Source organism: Strix aluco, chromosome 2 (assembly GCF_031877795.1).
Source record: "Strix aluco isolate bStrAlu1 chromosome 2, bStrAlu1.hap1, whole genome shotgun sequence".
NCBI lineage: Eukaryota > Metazoa > Chordata > Aves > Strigiformes > Strigidae > Strix > Strix aluco.
Window position 1 is genome coordinate 134,085,628 of NC_133932.1, and position 21,400 is coordinate 134,107,027.

At 37.5% G+C, this 21,400-nt stretch overlaps 1 protein-coding gene across 1 annotated transcript in view; it reads left to right on the forward strand.

Moving 5' to 3' along the window:
* Window positions 1-21,400, forward strand: part of RSF1 (remodeling and spacing factor 1) — a 68,952-nt gene that overhangs the window by 27,883 nt on the left and 19,669 nt on the right. The window contains exons 3-11 of the mRNA XM_074816432.1: window positions 86-178; window positions 860-1,065; window positions 3,061-3,218; window positions 6,519-8,257; window positions 10,678-10,875; window positions 12,098-12,202; window positions 13,848-13,927; window positions 18,667-18,721; window positions 19,990-20,099. Of these exons, the coding sequence (XP_074672533.1) occupies window positions 86-178; window positions 860-1,065; window positions 3,061-3,218; window positions 6,519-8,257; window positions 10,678-10,875; window positions 12,098-12,202; window positions 13,848-13,927; window positions 18,667-18,721; window positions 19,990-20,099 (2,744 nt within the window). The remainder of the gene's footprint in view (window positions 1-85; window positions 179-859; window positions 1,066-3,060; window positions 3,219-6,518; window positions 8,258-10,677; window positions 10,876-12,097; window positions 12,203-13,847; window positions 13,928-18,666; window positions 18,722-19,989; window positions 20,100-21,400) is intronic.

Sequence of the window (21,400 nt, forward strand, 5' to 3'; positions counted from 1 at the left end):
ACTGCAGTAAGGTACTATTAATATAAAAGTTTAAAGTTGCTTTTATCCACTCACCCTAGCAATCTTATTTTTTTATTTGTGACAGATATGCCAAGAATTCAACAGCACTTGGGCTTGGGAGATGGAAAAAAAAGGATACCTAGAAATGAGTGTTGAGTGCAAACTGGGGATTCTGAAGGTACACATTCATCAACTATGTTTTTAAATTATGTTTTCCTCACTCACTTAAATATCTTGGAGATTTGGCCTTCTCACTAATTTAAACATCTTACAAATTTAGCTTGACTGAACCATAAGTAAGATATATTAGATGTAGAGCTCATTTTTTAACAGACATGATACTCATTGTAGTGGGATGGGCCCAAACTGAACGTAACACTTCGCATATTTTTCACGCTTTGTATGAAACTTTGTATGAAAATTGGTTTGTACATACTGTTTTATCAGTAGCTATTTGCCTGTGCAGTACACTTTTAAAAATGTTTATTAGCTTGCTGAATTCCAGAGGGAAAGATGGGAGTTCATCTTTTCAAGTCTTGAGAAAGCTGTCGGGGTTGGTTCCAAGCTGTGTATGTGGTTTTTGTGTAGAATGAGATCATGTGTAGTATGTAAAAAAACAAAAAAAAACCCCACTACAACTTTATAAGCTGGCCAGGAAAAAGAAACGACTAATAAAACTTGTCTGTCACTTAAAAACAACATGTTCTGGGGAAAAGAAATGGTGGCTAAAGTGAACTCACAGATCCAATAGAGAGGCGCCTAAAAAGTTCCAAATTACACTGAAAGGAAATGAGCTGATTTTTTTATTTCTGTTTATTTTTGATATTTTAACAGTCTTCCTACTTTCTCACTTTTTCAGTATCTCTGTGAATGTCAGTTTGATGACAATCTAAAGTTTAAGAATATAATTAACGAGGAGGATGCCGACGCCATGCGTCTTCAGCCCATTGGTCGAGACAAGGATGGCCTGATGTATTGGTACCAGCTGGATCAAGAGCATAATGTCAGGATGTACATAGAAGAGCAGGATGACCAGGATGGATCCACATGGAAGTGCATTGTTAGGTATTCCTTTCTTTTTTTTTTTTTTTTTCATAGGGGTTTCTAGCTATTTGTGATTGAGGCTCAGAAATGTATTGCAATAAATCTCCATTTCTCACAGAGTAGGATTCATGACAGTGGGATTTTCTGCCTTTACGTGCATGTTTTAATGAACAACCATGTACAGAAATAACTTGCTGATTTGTTGGTAATAGCCAACCTGTAATTTATTTTCTGCTTAATCAAGCTCCAGCGGATATATGGAAAGGGTACCAAGAGAAGCCTCTCTTGAGGATGATGGTTCCATATTGCTCACTGGCCAGCAAAATGCCTTAAGAACTGGAGGAGGTCTCCTCCTTCTTTAACTTCTGCTCTATTAAGAAAATTACAAGTGGACATTTTTATTCCTGGGGGAATTACATGGCAATTTTAACTTCATGGAATACAAAACCACTGACAATACAAATAGGCACAAAAAATTCCTCTGGAGGAGAATTCAGCTGATAGATCATTAAAGATGAGTTGTGTGATGTTGATGCAGACTGACATGTGTACATGACTGTCTCTGGGTCTCAGTTGCTGCAGATTGGTCTGTTAATATTTTAATTATATTTTTAGCTTCAGATTTATGGTTTTTTTGTGATTCCTGTTACATATTTTGTTTTTTGCTTTCCTACTGTAAGTTATATGGGATCTTTCTTACTGGAAAGAGAATTATCTTGAAATTTGTTTCATACCTTTAGCTTGAAATTTGTTTCATACCTATCAGTCACTCATTTTTAGTTTATCTCTGTGTAAAATTCTTGTTTTTTAATGTGGTTACTGCCAAGTGGATTTTTAAACTGGACTCATCAGATAAAAAATACACGGAGATTTTAAAAAGAGATCTAGAAAAAGTCAAATGACATTTTTTTTCTGTTTATAAATTTTAATTTTTATATCTGCAACATATCCATAACTTTAGTAACCAAGGGAGTCATACAAAACTGTTTAACTGTCAACAGGCCATAAAATGATAAACATTACTACCAGTGAAATTTAGACAGCTGTTGTGGGGGAATAAAGTAAATGTATCTAAACAAACCCATCAAGAGCAGAGCAGTGTTTATCTCTCTTCATGCATTATAGACTCCAGAGATCAGTGTCAAAAATGGAAGAAGCCAGGGTTCTGCTGGGAAAGTTCTGACACTCCGCAGCAGAAAAACACAGTAATGCATTGTAAAACCAGAAAAGGTTTTAAACCTGTGAGATTCCACATCTCAAGGTTGTTGCATTTCCAGGCTTCCTTGTTTTTTTTCTGTAAACCTGGGCAAAACAAATTGCTGAATGTTGACTTCGAAAAAAGAATTGAGAGTCTCGTTATTCTAGTCTGTTAGGAAAACAATGACTCAGTTTAATTGTTGCTCAAATTCATTATAGATTAAGGTATTTTTTTTTGTAGTTAGATGTCCAGTTTCAATAAGGAGTTACAGCGCACTGAGATTCACATGCCAGAGAGATGCACAAACGTTTTCTCGCTATCATAACTCAAGTAGCTGGAATTTTCTAGACAACTTTGTGTTGTTTGCTATGTGTGCTTAGGATGGGTACTTGCAAAAGAGTATCAGAATGACTTGATTGCTTTTGAACATTTCACTTGAATGATGTGGTTGATCCTTTGGTGCATGAGCAGAAAACTACAACTTCCTCTCTGCTGAGAGAAAAAAGAAATTGCAGAGAAAAATCAGGATAATAAATAAAAGAATAATAGTAACAGCTTGGATCCAGAGCCAACAGGACTTGAGTTGGGATAGATAAAGTCCTTCCAGAAAAATGATTTTATTTTAGTATGGATAACCTGGAAGGTTTCTGACTGCAAAGTCGCAGCCGCTCTGGTGGCACAGGCGTTCCACTATGCTTGGATATAAGGTTTTCAGGGCAGCATTCATTTAAGCAGATGGTGTTTGTTTATTTTTTATTAATCCCTTTGGGGTGAGTAAGTGGCTTATCAGACACTATGTTATTTTTTCTGTCATCTAGAAACCGCAATGAGCTTGCTGAGACCCTTGAGCTCTTGAAAGCACAAATTGATCCTGCCCTGTTGAAAAACAACAATTCTCAGCAGGAGAATTCATCACGTGAAAGCCCAAGCATAGAAGATGAAGACACCAAAAAGGGTGAAGAAGCATCCACACAAGGTTTTCTGCCTTTTCTCAAATTTTAAATGTTGTGCTGTGGCAATGTTAGAATTTTCAACTTAATGAAAAATTACTGTGTTAGATTAGGACTTTTTAAAAAACGAAACAAAAACCCACAAAAAATGTTTATGTTCAAAGTAAAATCAAGTAAATATTGAATACTTTGAAATTATAAATATTATTGGAGGTTTTTTAGTGCATATTTCGGCTCAAGAGCTTTATTTATGAGATGTGTATAAATTGTTTTCTAAGTAATTTTATTTTTGCTGTACATCTTGTATAATATTGTAAATACTCATCATTGTATGTTTTTGTGGAGCATTGAACTGTTGCCAAACTTTTCCTGTTCTAGCAACATTAAAATTTTAAAAAGAAAAAAAATCTGTTTGTGCAATGCCATGACTGAAATCAATACAGTATGGGGTGTGTTCGTTTTTGCTTTTGAGATTGAATCAAAAAATATAGGTTGCTTCCTCAAATATATCATAATTATGTGATTTTTCAAGAAGACCTGAGCTTAAATTAAAATAATTTAAAATACTAAAATATTTTAGAAGTGAAGTGGTCCTTAGGTGCCTCTGCTGTTCTTCTTAACAAAGAACCTTTTTTCCTTCCTTATCATGTCATTGCACGTATTTAACAACTTACCTGACTTGTTGGTTTGTGCATTGGTTTTACTACGTGTCAGTATCAGCCTGAAGTATTTATTTTGTGTTTTAAGAATCTCATCTTTTTTTAGGTTATGAAAAAATAGAAGCTTGTTATTCCACGTAATTTTACCCCAGTTACTACCTGGTATTATGATTTTGTTAAAATACAGGGAAATATTTTCACAAGCAGAAACAAGACTTAAGGATTCCACTGTGTTAGTGTGTGTTCCTTCAAATCTGTGTAAGTTAAATTGGTATATGGAATTAGCCAAGGCTTGTCTTGGTTCCGAGTATCAGAGAGAAAGACTTGCCATTTTATTCTTATTCTTTGAAGCAAAAAGTGTAGAACAGAATAAATAAATAAAACGTTTAGATAAAATTCGAGTTCTTGTGGAAGCATTAAACGACTATTTGTGATGAACATCAGCAGAACTTTCCTTCAGTCTAAGGCATTTCCAATATCTAACTGTGTGTATAAGTGACAACATAACCTGCGTGGTTACGGACGCTGCAGATTTAATTCCAAGTACCGATCTTGCCTGTGTCTCACTAAAAATTGATCAGGCCAGCTTAAATCATCTAATCGAGATCTCTGCTTCAGATACAATTTTAATTTACGTTGAATTCAGGAGGAGCCATTTGAAAAAATTTTAACGAATGTCCGCGCTGTAGGTAATTCCCCAGATCCGATGGCACACTCACGTGGGTCAGTACTTGCATTATTGATGCTGTGTATGGATGCAGAATCACTCCTAGGCACTAGTCCCATGTATGTAAAGAATAATGAAATTAGTTACACATGCAGTGATTTAAGTGCAGTCGGTGTATTCACAGAGCACTACTTCAGAGCCTCTCAGTTGAGAAGCTTTAGTATTTCTTCCTGTTAGTCCCAGGACTGCACTCACAGCCCTTCTAAGGTACAGTGAAAACATATTGGAAGACCTGATGCCTGTTTGCTTTGGCCATTTCCCAAATACCATTAAATTAGTTCATACAAAAATAAAGTAAACTGAACCAATGCTTACATGTTTTTTACTAGCCTGATTGATTGACTCGAATAGTGTTAAGACAACTTGTGCATTGAGTGAGTCATTTTGTATATATGAGATGCTTTACGAGCAGTTCAAGGAGTTAAAACTATAGAATAACTGTTTATTTTGAGTATAGAGAAGTTTTGGGACTCTGGTGATCCTTGATGAAGTCTGGGAGAAAGCAGTCGGTGAAAGGAAGAAATGGCTGAACAAAGTTGAGGCAGAAAGAGGGTGAAGAGAGGGTGGTGGAAGTGTTCAGACACAGGAAAAAATACCTCGTTCCTAGTGTTACAGACGAATGTCTTTAAAGAGGTGGCTTTTATGCTGCAAGGGCTCAAAGTGGGGACCACTTCTATGAAAGGGAAAAAAACAGCCTTGAGCCTTCAAAATGTTATCACTTCCAGTGCCTTAGATGCATCTCACTGCTGTACTAATTGCAGATACTTACTTGGATACGTGCTTTGTATTTGAAAATATTATAAAATCTATTAATTCTTCCTCACCACTCTTTTCTAAAATGCTTCTTTTCTTTAATGTAGCAAAGTTAGCTGTCATGTACTTTCCTCTGTATATTTTGAACCACTTTGGGAAGCTCTCATCTTGGAAAAAAATTGCACTAGTGTGGAGGGAGAGGGGTTAGGTAGAAGAAAAAAAAAATCATCTTTTTGCTTGGAGTTATGGCACATTTGCAGTAACATTTTCCAGATGGTGGAGGATGCTGTTATGGTATATGTAGTGCTATTATATTTGCTTTTTCTAATTAGTTCTATCCCTAGCTGACTTAAAAAATATGGTAAAAAAAAAAAAAAAAGGACATTAAGAGGCTGTAGTAATGATAAATAATAGGCTTAAGTACATAATAACAAAATAAATGTATGGTTCCTTCTGAATGCTGGAACTGTACTTCAAGCTCTGCAGGTTTTTCTGAGATATGCTACTACTCATTGTTCTTATTTTAGAAATGGCAGATGAAGTGAATGTAGAATATTGTCTGTTGTTTGTGTTTTGATAGTATGTAGGAGTTGTAGCTGTTGCCCAGAGAATCTAGATGAATTTTGCCATAAGCTATAATGTTGAATGTCTTCTCTTTTCTCTGAACTGTTAAAATGCAATAGTTAAGTATTTATTGAAATAAAAACGTGTACAAACAGGGTACTGATTTCTATGTGGAATTTCACTTGAAGACCATAGAATCTTATACCATGTTCTGGTTTGTGAAATAATTCAGAATCACAAGTGAGACTTCAAGTTGATGCTTTGTGCGCTCTCTGCTTAGGTTTTATGTATCCTCTGAAAGTATTGTGGTACTACTCAAGAAGGGGGCTGAGATGTCTGTATAAAGAAGGATAAATCTAGAATTCTGCTGCTAGCTTCTGAAATGTAGGTTTATCTTGGTATATAATTAAACTGAACGGTGATTCTTTAGCTAAAAGTTGGCAACCCACTCATTTACTGACAGTATTAGATAAGCCAGACTCCTGATAATTCCATGGGAAGAGATTAATTTGCGGGGGACTTTGGGTTGTTGGGTTTTTGAGATATGCCTTTGTTTTGATGGATGTTCTTTGTAATCGTGTAGGTCCCCTGGTTGTTTCATAGTTGTTTTTCTCTGTCAACAGAAAATCAATTAAAAATCAAAGAAGAAAAAGAGGAGGTGGAGGAACAATCAATGGAATTGGAAAGCCTTCCTCTTCCTGTGGTCAAAGAAGATGAAAATACACTGAAAATTGAGAAAGTGGAAGAAAAAGAAATTATAAAATTGCCAGTAATAGTAAAATTAGAGAAACCTTCAGAATACAGTGAAGAAAAGCAAACTGTCAAAGAAGAAAGTGACTCCTTTAAAGAAAATGTCAAGCCTGTTAAAGTAGAGGTGAAGGAAAACAAAACAGAACCAAAAGACTTAAAAGAAGTAAAAAGTTGTTCAGACAAAATAGCAGTTCATGAGCCGGAGAGGTTGGAATTTTGTGTTAACGTCAAAACTCCCCAAGAAATTGTGGAAAAATCTGTGGAAGAAAGTGAGAAACTTAAAAATGACCAGCAGGCAAAAATACCACTTAAAAAGCGAGAGATCAAGCTGACGGATGACTATGACAGTCCGATAAAGGGGCCCCTATGTAAATGTGTTACTCCCACAAAGGATGTCTTGAAGGAAGAAGGGAAACCAGAAGAAGAAGCTTTTAAGAGAGTCCCTACAATTACTGCTTTATGTCCTGATGGGAAAGTGCTAGTAAATGGAGAGGTTAGCTGTGAAAAAATAACCCCAAGTGTCATACAGAATAATAAGTCAGAACACTCTGCTAGCACAAAGGAAGACAGCAGCTCATTAAAAGAGAGAAATGGAAAAAGTGGGGAAAAGGTATCGGACTCCCTAAAGGTATCAGACTCTGTTAGTAAAATTATAAAAGCGTGCGAGGTTGAGAAAAATGCAGTAACTGTGGTGAAAGAAATAGGGACTGTGGTCTCTGAGGTTTCTAATCAGAAAGTGCCTTTAAAGGAGGAATCTAGTCCTGTGGAAAAAGAGTCCCTTGACAGCACAACTACTGAAATGGTAGTGGAAGAGTCTTCAAACTCTGAAGACTGTGCCAAAACAACTGAAGAGAATCTAGCCACGAAAATCAAAAAGGACAGACTGCCGCCATCCAAAGAATGTTCAGAGAAGCTAGAGAAGTCCACAAATGCATCTGCTCCTGCAGAACTGCCCAAGCTTGCACTGTCTGATGAAGAAACTTTGAAAAGTAAAGGTGAGTCTGAGGAGAAACCCGATTCTCCAAAAGCTGCTGAGGTACCCCCTGCATCTACTTCCCCCGTTACTTTAGAGAAACCTGTTTTGGAAAAGGAGGCCTCTGATAGTAAAACGGCTCTGCCTGAGGAGAGCAAAGCAGAAGAAAAATCCAGCCCTGAAAAACAAGAGGAAGAGCCCGAAGCTACCAAGACAGAGCCAGATAGATTAGATGATGCCCATGCTTCTAATCTAGAGGACAACTCAGAGAGTAAAAAGGAATCTCCAGTACCTAAAAGCAAATTTAAATATAAGCTAGTTTCTGAAGAAGAAAGCGGTGGAACAGATAATAAAGAAATAACTTCTGAAAGACAGAAAGAAGGAATTAAATTAACAATCAGGATCTCCAGTCGGAAGAGAAAGACAGAAACACCACCAGAAGAGGTCAGCATTGGCCGCACGTTAAGGCGATCTCCAAGAATATCCAAGCCTACTCCAAAAGTTGTGGAGACTCGGGATCAGAAACCTGACAAAAAACGACCTGAAGAGGAAGAGGAGAAACCTGCAGCAGCACAAAAACCAGAACGAAAAGAAGATGCAAAAAAACAAGAGAAGGAGTCAAATTCTAAGGTTAACAAGGTAATACAGTTTTATTACCTGGGAATAAAGAATACCCACGGTCTTATCTATAAGGAGAATATACACTTACGTAGGAATATTGAGGATTACGTTCCTTTGGTCAGCTTTTGCAAGAAACTAGCTTTACAATCCAGTTAGTGGACTCCACCAGTTTAAAAACACCCCCTAAGAGAGTGCTAATATCTGTTGACTTACCAGTTTTTAAAATCTGTCACTTAACCTAAACTAAGTAGACCAAGTCAACCGGAGTGAATTCTTCTAAACACTGAAACAATCAGACCTCAGTCAGTCTGGCTGAGTGGCTGAACAGAGACTTCTAGCTCCTGTGGATTTACTAGATGGACACTTGTTGGTGTCTGGTTGGTCAGGATGATCGTAAGCCAAAAACGAACCAACAAATGGTGAAGAATAAAAATATTATGACTTCTGTTTCTAGGTGTAGCTAAAGTTATTGTTGTGGTGAGTTCATAATATAATTTAGCTTTTCTTGTATGTGGGATATACATTTTACTTTGTGTGGAGGTATCTTTTTCTCATTACAAACTTCTGCTTATGCAGCATAGATCTTAAAAGTATGTCAGGTAGATATAAGACAAAAAGTTACACATGTATAGTGTGCTTCTAAGTGTGTGTAATTATAAACACCTTTTATTAATTTACCTTCCATTTTTTTCTGCATATGGAGTACAAAAGAGAAACAAGGAATGGAGGGTCTGTATTTTTAAGTGCACTCTTTTTATATCAACTTGAAATCCTATTAATTTTTCCACTGCTACACATTTTCTTACTGATTTTGTAGCTTTCCCGAGACGTTCACATATTTAGCAAGTTTTTTTCATACGCCATGTTGAATAACCTTCTGAAAATTAACAACTGGATGATTTTTTTCAGTGAATGATAACTTCTATACTGAAAAATTCTGTCATCTACATAAAGTAATGAAAAATAAATATTTCATTTACAATTTTTATTCAAAGATTTTCATTAAAAAAATAAATGAGAGTAATAGTGATTGTAGAGTCCTACAAGTAGTTTTATTTTGAAGTGCTGTTGCTATGGGCATTTTAACTTGATCTCTTTTTTGAAAGATAAGGAGATCTAAAGATGCTTACTTTTCTAGAGAGATTTTAAAATAAATACGGTGGAGGAAGAAGGTTGACACGAGTAAACTTCTGTCATTTCATCAAGATGAAAAATACCCAAATCTTTATAATAGGTTATTTTGTATTTGTTTTCTTTTAAAGAAGGGTCTTTAAAAAATATATTTGAAATGATGATGACATATGATGAAGACTAAACTTTAACTAATGCTATCATGTATTTCAAATACATTTGCTACTAAAGTTTAGTGAACAGTAAAATCTGTAAAGAGGTAGAAATTGATGTTAAGAACATGAAACAAAATTTTACCAATATGACAAATACTGCTGTGGTATGAGTCCATCCTGCAGGAGAAATAGAATATTTTGTACATTTTAGTTTATTCAGCTTGTTCAGGTCAATGACTAGGTATAGTCAAAATTGAAAAGAATGTTTTGAATTGAAAAAGCTAGAAAAGTTATTCTCCTTTTTCAATGTCTGGTGGGGGAGCAGGAAGGGTTGGGAGAGAATGGAGTCTATGAGAAACAAGTCAGTTAATGGGAATAAAAGTTTCTTCTGTTTGGTATGTTGCTTTAATATAAAATATCCTAGTTGCAGAAAGCAGCTTTAACTAATTCCAAATAATATTCTGAATTTTAATAAAAATCTGGTTTTCATTCAAAATATGATAGTAAATATGATAGAAAGGGGTAGATACCTTCTTGATTAGCAAAAAAGAAGCATCAACTGAATCAGTTTTCACTTAAGAAAATAATGGAAATGTATACATGTGAAAGACCACCTAGGTATAAGTTATGCACTTAAAAGGTGCAGTGATTTGATTTCAGAAAAGGATGACCAACTTAAAGGAAAGCACCAGAAATACTTAAGCTGATATACTTGTTAGAGTGGAAGCATGTTTCCTAAAGTGAAATAAAAGACATAAGCTGTGCATGGAGGGGAAAAAGAAAAAAAAGATTCTCTTTGGATTGAGGAAAGCTATCATCGAAAAGTTTAAATGTAGAATTTACCATATTCGCAAGCAAGTTTACCTTGTTGAATTAGAAGAAAGGGGCTGAGTGACAAATTTGTCATCTTTTAAGTTTTATTTGAAAATTTCTTTCTGCAGGTAGATAGGATTTTTTCTCCGTTTATTATTCTGTTGCATTTTAAATCTCATTGAAAGATGATCTGTTTGTTGAAGTGCTCTCTTGTACGTTTACTGCAGCCGTTCTGATTGAAACGAATCACTTCAGTGTAGAGGAAATATTTTTTAACATCTGGGAAGAAACTCCATGAGCTTCCTTTGTGTTTTCTCTTTGAAATGGTGTGTCTCATAGAGAAGCAAAGTTCGGTGGACGGGTACACGAACACGTGGCAGGTGGAAATACTCAAGTAATGAAGAAAGTGAGGACTCGGAGAGTGAAAAAAACTCTGAGGAGGAGGAGGAAGAGGAAGAAGAGGAGGAAGAAGAAGCTGCACCTGCTGATGACGATGAGCCGTGCAAGAAGTGTGGCCTTCCCAATCACCCTGAGCTGGTAGGCTTTTGGGGAAAGCTCCTGTTGGCTGTTGTGTCAGATTTGGTGGTTTGGCTTTGGTGGTATCTTGAAGGCACATCATCCTTTGGGGTGGCTCTACGTAGGAGAATACTTTCTAGGTTTTAGGTGGTAAACTCATGACAGTAGATGAGTTTACCTTTAATAAGGAGGGAAGGAAGTTAGTTCTTCTGTTTACCACCTCTGAAATGTTGTCTTTTATGAGGTATAGCACAACTTAGCCCATTGAGAATTAATCTGGGTGAGGCTTTGAGGGTGTGCCTGCAATCTCAGTGAATACAGGAGACAACATTAAAAAAAAAAAAAAAAAAAAAGGCAGTGTAATATATGCTTTCCAGTATCTTGTGACATGGTCACAGCTACATAGTCATCCTCATTGGATACAGCTGCCCAGCATCCTGGGGGGTGGGTACAGCAGAATCCTATACAGAAAGAACACTGAGCTTGCACTATTTCTGATGTTTATGATTCTCGTTCATCAGTGGTAGATGTCGTCATGAATTCCTCCGTTTATTTGGGAAATCATGATGTGCAGTCCTACTATGAATCCACAAGATGAACGTACTCTCAGGTGTGTGACAGATATCCCAGCACAGCTGAGACAAAGTTTGACCTTTATGATGTTATAGATAAATATTCCAGTAGATACTCGCACAACTTTGTTCCTCAGTTTTAATGGAAAGGGATATCTCAATCTTTACCCAGGTAAGTATGAACTCGAATACTTGCCTAGTTCTGTAAAGCCCTGAGAGTCTGCAGGGCTTTGTTACTGCTGTCTGGGACACAAAATCATCCTGATTGAGGAAATGGCCAGGTTTCCTTCGTGTGGGTGTGAGTGCTCAGGCAAAACAGCTCACACCACATCTTGTCCAGATGGAGTTTCCCGCTTAGTCCGGGATCTGGAAAGCATTACCCTATTCCACACTATGGGCACACAGGCTGTGTAGTCCAGTAGTGCTAAGTGCCTGAGAAAGCAGAAAAAGGGGAAATCTGGTGTTAAAATGGAAAGCTGTGATACATAAACATCCCCATACAAACCACCCCAGTCCTGGTAACATCTAATAATAAGCGATACAAGATTTTTCTGGGTTTTGGCACAGTCTGAAGTATTTATAAAGTGCTTCTGTTTTGGCTGGGGAAATAGTTCTGGAGCTTATAACATGTGAATGCCAGAAGATACTCCTGATTCATTTTGTTTCCACAGATTTTATTGTGCGACTCTTGTGACAGTGGGTACCACACAGCCTGCCTTCGCCCTCCTTTGATGATAATCCCTGATGGAGAGTGGTTCTGCCCGCCGTGCCAGCATGTATGGTTCCTCTTTGACTTCACTGTGCAGCTTTGCTTGTGGTTGTGGAGATTTGTTGGGAATTTAATGAGTTCTTCTATAATTTTTTTGTTACAAAATAGACTGTGTTGAATCGTAAGGATGCTGGTCATCCCTCCTGCCTGTTAGGAGAACTGAGTTTTGTGAGGTGGTTTTCCTTTCCCTTTCCTTTTTCTGCTAGTGATAAATGACTGTGTGTTGCTGAGATGTCGATGGGAATCTCCAACCACACTGGTCTTCTCCCATCTTTTGTTAACTTACCTCAAGACTAACATAGTATTAAAAATATAATGTCTTAATTTTTCAAAAAAGAAACATCATTTTATCATCCTGGAGGGGGAAACAGTAGGCAGTGAGGGATGGGTCAGTGGCCAAAGCAAGCAGCTGTTTCTGAAGTGCTGTTCCTTCAGAGACATTTGCTTAGAAGTTGGTTAGAGAAAACTGCTGCTTCTCATGAGTCTCACGGTACAGTTTGCCTCTGCTGGGAAAGCCAGAGTTGTCCTTGTCAAGTAATAGACAAGTATGAACACTTTTTTTGAGGGTTAGAAGGTGCTTCTGCCAAAGAAAACCCACTATACTAGTGCATGAGTCCAGTTGCATTTAATGTACATCTAAAATAGCAAGATTTGCAGGGATGGTATTTGGGAGGATAAGACAGAGAGTGTGTGATGCTGTTCTTGTTAACAGGGAACCATTTATGCACATTTGCAGAATAATCTGCCTGATCCCAAACTCCTTCCTTGCTTTTAGAAAAATTCCTTGCCAAAAGAGCTGTTGCCCTGTGAAAAGCTAGCCACACTGGACATGACATGATATGGCTGTATTGAGCATTGATTTTTAGTTGTCTTCTGAGGAGTATTTTTAAGTAGTGATCATCCTGAATATGTAAGAATGTTTTCCTTACACAATTTGGGATTGCAGCTTGTAGTTAGAGCATCTCCTTGCTCTGTGGCTGCTTAGTAATTTTTAATATGAAAAATGACAGATTTATAAAAGTGTGAAGATCATCCTTGGGAATAGTACGATGAGGGCATTAACATGGAATAAGGCATCATTTGTCGGTAAAAAGTCATTTTTACGTGTGGCTCCTTGAGTATTAAGTGGTGTTCTAAGAGGTGGAACGTTTGGTAAGAAAATGGTCCTGAAGTCTATCTCTACTTTTTACTGTGGTGTCCACAGACTCATCTGTTCTCCAAAGATTAAGATAAGGGACAAACAAGTATCACAGTGTGTGTACACACTCAGCTTTATGTATGTATATTATGTATGTCTATGAAATCCTCAGGTTTCTCTGAGACAAAGCTGTAAATACCAACAAGAATGTGGTACTAATTTAGAAGTATGTTTATTCTAAACATCTTTAATACTTTTGGCACATTGCTTCCTACAGTAAATGCCAGTTACTGGGAGGATGCATCTCTGTAGCAGTTCCTGGTGAAGCACGTGTGTTTTAGGAAGACAGTCTTTGTTGTAAAGCCTGGTTCATCGAAGAGGAGCCTCCAGTGTAGCACGGCACTTGCCCTTCTTCCAGACAAATATAGAAATAGTGAATGAAGTGTCTCAACTTTAGTTCAACATGAAAATAGTTGTTTGTGAAAGAAACTAATATTGTGTTTCATTCCCTTAGAAATTACTCTGTGAGAAATTAGAAGAACAATTACAAGATCTGGATGTTGTCTTAAAAAAGAAGGAGCGTGCAGAACGCAGGTACTACTGTTTGGTTGCGTTCACAGCAAGCTGCTATGCAGAGGGGTAGTAATAACTGAACAAACATTAAAATAACTGGGGAGGAAAGTAGCGACAAGACTGGGAATTGGTAAGACTGGTTTTGACTTCCCACTGATTATTGGTGGTGCAGTACTGGGAGAGCAAGAAGGGAGAAAAAGTCTGCTAATTGGAAAAGATAAGCAAATACGTTTGTATTAAACTTTGGTTAAGGTGCCTGAACACAATTTGGCTTTCCTATACCAGTAGTTTAATAGTTTTCAGTTCAGCTGCATGTGTTAGTAATGCTGTAAGCAAGGTTAAGTCCTGACTTTGTTACAAAGGTCATCCAGATTAATGTGGGTTTTGAGTCTTGTTGCTTTAGATTCTGTTAAACTTTGCTGAATTTACAAGATTATGCAATTGCTGGAGTGCAGTGGGTCAGCTAAATTACAACTTTGAATGAAATTTGGTGTCCACCCCTGCCATTACCAAAGGCTAAATGCAACCGGTTTTACTGCATTTATGAACAACATCCTTAATATTTGGAACATTCTATCTGCAGTTTTCAGACCTGAAAATGAGGGACATGAAACACAGTCTGCATAATTTATACCTTTTAGGACATATATTGAGTAGTTTGCAAAATTTAATAACATGTGTATGCATTATTAAACAAAGCAGGCTTATATTTGTAGCAGGTACTGTAATATCACATGGGATGTACTGATTTGGTGCTGGGAAGAGGGAGCACAATCTGTGTCTGGTTTTCAGCTTCCTTCAAATCTCCCGTTTGTTACTGCTGTTGCAGCAGCAGCAACAACGACAGTGACAGCAGGTACCGACTGTTCCTAACATTGCTGCTACTTCTCAGAGTGGTCTAGATCACACTCTGGTAAAATTATCCACGATTCGCCAGTTCTAGTGAATTTGTAGCTTTGGGGACCCAACTATTAGTTATTTTTATGAGCGAGCTCAGCTTACACACAGCCTCCATCTGTGCAGGAGTATGGGACACAAAGGAACTGTGTCTGCTGCTCTGCTTTATGGCGGGACGAGTCAGTACTAGTGAACAATATTTTTGGGCCTACTTTGGTAAATATTCTGCTGGCAAACATTACAGGGAATGCGAGCTATTTCCAGTCTGTCTTGCTTTCTTGAAATCCCTAGTGTTGTGTAAAAATATGGTCTTTTAACAGTTACAGGAGAGCATACAATTGATATTATAGCACTTTTCAGTGTCTGAAACGGATGTTTAACAACCATTTTGCAATCTGATCCTCATGCCAAAAATGTTTTCTATTGTATATCATAAGACTAATTTATTTTTTTTAATATTTTTTAAAGTCTCTTAAAGATAAATGAGCTTGGGTTATAAAAGATTTCATGATACACTAGTTGAATATTTAAGTCTTTTAACTTAATGATATATTTTAGCAAATGGTAAGGTAAAAAGGCTGAAGAATTATAATACTAGAAGAAATTACAGTCCTTATTACAGCTCAGTGTAAAAGTTAAAGCAGGTTTGTTGTTCTGGGCACAGAAATATTTTAATGTAATGTTTCTGTAAAATCACAGTACAAGTTGTCTGTCTTTTTGGCAAAGAGATGAAAACCAGCTGTCTCCTCATGGGCACACACACTTGATAGATTCTTTGAACTGATGTTATGATCGTGATTTTTGAACTAGTGATACTGTTGTGCTCTTTCAATTATTCTTTAGCTTTCAGGAATCTGATGAAAATTGATCCAGCTGCTCAGCTATATTTGTACCCATCCCCAAAGCATTATGTGACAGATTTTTTTAATGAAAACATTAAGCTTCACGTTGATTTACAAATACTTAGATTAAAGTCACACCTTTTTTGTTTTGTTTTCTCTTCATGAATTCAAGGTGCTACCTGGCTGAATTTCAGGTTTCCCATGTACACACTAACTTCTATAATCATGTCCTACCACCAGCTAGAGGGAGAGGACATCAAAGCTTTTATGGGTGCCCCTTTTAGTTCATGTTAGAGACTCTCAGACTTCTTGGGAGAAAATCCCTCTAGGGATTACGTGTCTACTTCTCCCAGGCCAAATCAGGTGGAGTGCTTCCTTTCATGCACACTTTCATGACTTCCCTGTAGCAGCTTTTGCAGCTGTTTACATGAGAGAAAATGTTTTCTGTATTCATCTAGGAAGAGTTTATAACCAGTCAGTGCTTATCTGCACCTACCATTTGAGACCTGAAAGTGTTGAGCTTCTGTGTGCTACACACTAATAAGGAATGCATTTGATACTTCATTTTGCATTTCGTTTTAAGACCTTTACCTGAGCGGGATGGGCTTGTTTCATTTGGTAATTTCTTAAGCAGTGTATACTCAAGCCAGGGAGAAGAAAAGCAGATCTTGAAAGCCCCACTGATCATGTTTAAAAACAGCTGAATTTTTGTCATCTCTCCCACCGCTTGATGTTTTGCATTGCAAGAAATGAGAAGTGGAGGAAGCTATCCAAGATAACTTGCTGAATACTTAAATGTTTACATTTCTAGTTCCTTTCTCATTTTAGCAGTTGTATTCCTTGCCTTAAGATGTTGCTTAATTCATTTTCAAGAGCATAGTGATTTTGCATGGTGAATGACAAACTTCTTCCTCATCCAACCAATCTCATGGTGCTCAGATGGATGACGATTTCTTTTCATCTATCAGTTTGGAGAACTGACATTAGGAGACGAAACCAATGACGTTCATACGCAGCCAGAATTTTCAATTTAGATATAATGATATCGATTGTCAAAGTTCATGGTCTTTTTGGCTGTAAAACAACCTAAAATCCTTTTTTACACTTTCACTAATACTTTAGGAGCCATGTTTGTTCATGTTATTTAAGAAAAGAGCATTATGGTAGATTCTTTCAGTAAAGAGTTCTTCAGGAGGTGATTTGAATAGTGCAGAAGAGTAGTCAGACTTTTAAAATATACTTAGATTCTTTAGAAGTTAATGAAAGTTTTGGAAGCAATATTTTTATACATAGATGCCTTTATTTGCAAAAAATAACACACATATGATGCACGTGTATCTAAAATTAATACGCATCTCAGACGTTTGTGCACAGGTCTAGATGACTTGTGTACGTGATGCCTCCTGTTGTGACTGAAGCGTAGCGTGATATGTGCACATACAACCACTCACTGTAACTTCAGAAGTCTGATTCTGGTTAATTGAGGCTCTTTAGCTCGGAAACCCAGAAGAGGTTCGCATCGGTTCTTGTATGATTTCGTTCCAACTCTAACGATGTTTCGCTGGATCCTGAAAGTTGGAGATCTGCTGACAAGGGTCTAATTCATACCTTGCCCCTCCTTAGGATTGTTCTTCAGAGCGTATGGTCTAAAATGCTGTTACTCAAAATAATTTTAAAATCTGTAGAGATGTGGCTTGGTTTTAGAGCCCTTGCAGAGCCCAATAAATGCCACCAACTTTCTTTGATATCTTAATTTGTTTAAATTATCCCTTGTTTTCTAGGAAAGGGCTAGTAAGGACCTGTGGTGATGGTAGTTTGGTTACCCACCCCAGTCTTTTTTAGTACCTGGCTGTTCTTCCTGACAGACTGCTTTTTTGAAAGCTCAGTTCAGTCCCCTGAAGATCAGCACCCAGCCCTGTTTGTGAGGGGCTGGGATATCCAAGACATCTCTAGTTGGGACTGACAGATATGACAAGACCTATGGGAGGCTTGTGTCGTTCAGGAGCTGCAAGTAGAGGCCAGGAGCCAGAGTCGTGCCCAGGGTAATTCAGATGATATGGTTGAGATGATAGTGTTGAGGCAAGCTAAGTCTAAACTGAATTTTACTTACTTTGATTTAATCCTGTAACGTACTGTGGACAAGGAGGACTGCCTACTTCTCCTTATAAGTCTTCCCTGTATCTGAGCACTGCTCTCTCTCCCACCTTCCGCCTAGTGTTCTCTAGACCAGTCTATCATATTTTTTCAGCCTTTCTCAACAGCGCGGTAACTCTACTCTAGCTCTGAACTCTACAGCTAGATCACCTCGTTCTTGAAGTATGTGTGGTGCCCAGATGGCACCAAGTACTCCAGTTAGGTGTGAACAGGGCTGACCACCATGGCAGGTTTCCTTCAGTTGTCCTGTAGGCTGTTCTGGTCACACGTCCATCTGTTGTCGTCATGTTTCTGCAGCAGCTTGACTGTGTTGATCCTTGTTAAGGCTCTTCTCCTCTGGCAAAGAATTGCTACTTAAGCAGTTATTTGTTCCCTCGTGTTTCTAGAGTTGATTGTTCCTGCCTAGGTCTAAAATCTGGCACTTCTCCGTCTTAGATTGCATCCCATCTTTATGTAGTTTTGCCAGTTCAGTGTGATTTTGAATTCCCATTTTATCTTTCAGTGTCTCCAAGGTTGGTGGTAGTTACGGATCTGACAGCATAATCTTCATCACAACGTTGTTGTTTTTTAGTTGTTTATTAATTGCTTTTTACACTCCAATACAATCATTTCTGTGGTGCCCACAATCTTCAAGTACTGTTGTTTGTCAGAACTCTTTGGAAATCTCTTACATTATGCATGCAGGAAAATGTAATCATATGAGATGTAGCACGTAATTCCAACTAAAATAACTGTTTTCCATTGGAACGTCCTCTTGGGATGCTTCTGCCTAGTGATAGTAACAGCTTCAAAGGGTGCTAATTACAGCATTATTTTAGATATCTGCAGTCTTTTTATAAGCTTATTTTCATTTTTTCTCTCCTAAAGAAAAGAGCGATTGGTGTATGTGGGTATCAGTATTGAGAACATCATTCCACCTCAGGTAAGTTACCGTTTCTATGTTGTATTATTGTTTTATTTTCCAAACTTCTCAGGGAAGAAGTTTCTCGGTGGTGTGTTAGAAGTGCTAGTAGCATCTTGGAAAGAAAAATCAATCTATATACAGGTCAGAAATAATTCTAGACCCCTCGTTTTAGACTGAGATTGAATTTAGCAGAGAAGCCAAGGGAATTTTATGTTTGTTAGAGCCAACTGGTGCCACACAGAGTCCTCTGTCAGTGAAGGATCGTGGGATCACCCCCCTACCCATTACAGTTGGGTTTTGAGTGCTCTACCATTCTGTAGCTTATAAAGGTGGGAGTCAGTTTATTTAACTCTGGTGTCTTCTGTGTAGTTATTAGGTCTGAGGTAATTGTCATAGCTTTCCTTTGGAACTGATGGAAACATGTTTCTGGCTTATGATTCAGAGGGAATATGTACTATCTATTAGAAGCATAACATTTGCCTCCAACAAATGTTTATTAAAGTCACATGTGGTTAAAAACTATAAACATTTAGTGCTTTATTAATAGATTCTTTTATATGGTTTCCCTTTACAAAGGAGGAAGAATGTTTTTATTCATGTGGAGAACAGCCTCTTTTCACTTCTTAAATATGTTTTAAAGTGATTCTCTTGAAGTCAGCCAAATGCCATCGTCCGAAATTATATCATGTTCTTTGTATGAGAGCTTAAAATGAAACTTTTGTTTGTTTTAAACACAGGCTTTCCACTCTGACTGTAATAAAGCCAGCTTTCTCCCCCTCTCTCTGGATAACAGGAAAATGATAACATTTTACAAACTTGCAAAAGAGTCTATGGCTGGGAGCAAATATTTGAAAAATTCAGCCTGGGGGCAGATTTTTTTTTGTTTGTTTACATTAATAACTTGGAAACAATATCATAAAATTAACATGTGTGGAACTTTACTGAAACTGCACCGTGTAGAAGTGTCCGTGTGCTCAGTAGGTAGAGATGCTAGCAACAGTTTGTTCAGCTGCTGCATTTACTAGTCCTGGGAATATCACCTAAGGCACGATGTCAGTGTTGTGGTATAAACACAATGATACCCTTGAACTTTGAAATCTCGTGAAATTCCGTAGCCGGTATGTGCAAGTGTTCACGTGAACTCTGCTGTAACAAGTCATTATATTTGAAATCAGAATGTGTTGTGTTGGGCCTATGAGCTTTCTAGATCATATGAGTTCAGTCATAGTGAGTGTGGAGGGAGGGAGGAGATGAAGCTTTTTGACACTTCTGTCTTGCGTGAACAGGAGCCAGAAATACCTGAAGGTCAGGAAGAAAAGAAGAAAGATTCCAAAAAGCCAAAATCAAAGCTGCTTGAAAGGAGGTCTACCAGAACCCGAAAGTGCATAAGCTACAGGTCAGCAGCTTGTTTAAATAGCTTGTAAAACAAAGAAAAGTCACGCTGTTGTTTTCTTTCTCAAGCAACCCACCACTTCTCATGCACATGTTTACATTTTAAAGAGAGGCCCCACTAAAGTGTCTTTGCTTTTTCCTATGAATACTGGCTAGGCTTGGTGGTTGTAAAAGCATATGGGGTGGTACAGTGAAGGGCTAATGCATAAAAAAAGTAAAATGTATATGGTACTTTGTTCAAGAATACTGGAGAAGGTTTTGGTGTTACTGCAGTTTCTGGAGTAAGTTAAAGCAGGTGAATCATGCCTCTCGTTTCTGTTGAAAGGGTGACATGCTAGCATCTGAAGGCCTTAAATTCATCTCTCTTTTTATTTGCCCTTACAGCTTCTTTACATGAAAGGGGCGTGAAACTTAAAATGCAGTTAGAAGACAGTACATCTAAAAATGGTCTGTAACTCTTTAGAGAAATTGTGATAAAAATGCCATTAGTGAATTAAAATTCCAAGATATTTAGACTCTCTGCGTTCTGAAAGTAGAATAGGTTACTAAAGTGTCCAAAATTCAGCATGATCTTAATATTACCTTTTGTCCTCAGTGTATTACCAAGGTGTTTTATAAACTATTTTCTAAGTGATACCTTGAGATGCTCCATATCCTCTTCAGTCCGCCAGGCAAGCAGGCTGCCTTTTGGCATTAGAGAAGAATGCAGTTGCCTGAGAGCTTTTTGTCTCCGCTACGTTAGGAATATTTAAAAAAAAAAAAAAAAAAAGAAAATTACTCTCTTTCCTGTACTTGCTCTATGTAGACTTTTATCATCAAAAATTAGAACACTACAACTTTCCAAACCTTCCAACAATAACCATGACTAAACTCACAGTCAGTCTGGGTTTGCTGTTGAGGAGAGGCACAGCATTTGTGTACACAGAGTTTTCCAGCCTGCTCAGAAAACTCAGTCTGACCTTGCTTAGCTGTTGCTTTTCAGTAACTTTTAAAATTAACAGCAGAAACCAACAGTAATGAAAATACCATTGCTGCTTTGGGAAATTAAGTATTTCTGTGAGGAACATTACGCCACAGGCAAGATTATATAGATTTGCTGTTATGTTCATGATAGATCAGGCAGCGTCTGAGCAGGAGGAAGAAAAAACCCCTTGCCTGTAGGGTATCTGGCATGACTTCAGCAGGACACATGTTGTGCAAAGACAATCATTTTTATTGGAAATAATGTTTCATATAATATTCTGGAAAAATCAGTATTCTGATACAGAATGATAGAGTCTTACAGACTCCATCATACACGTAAGT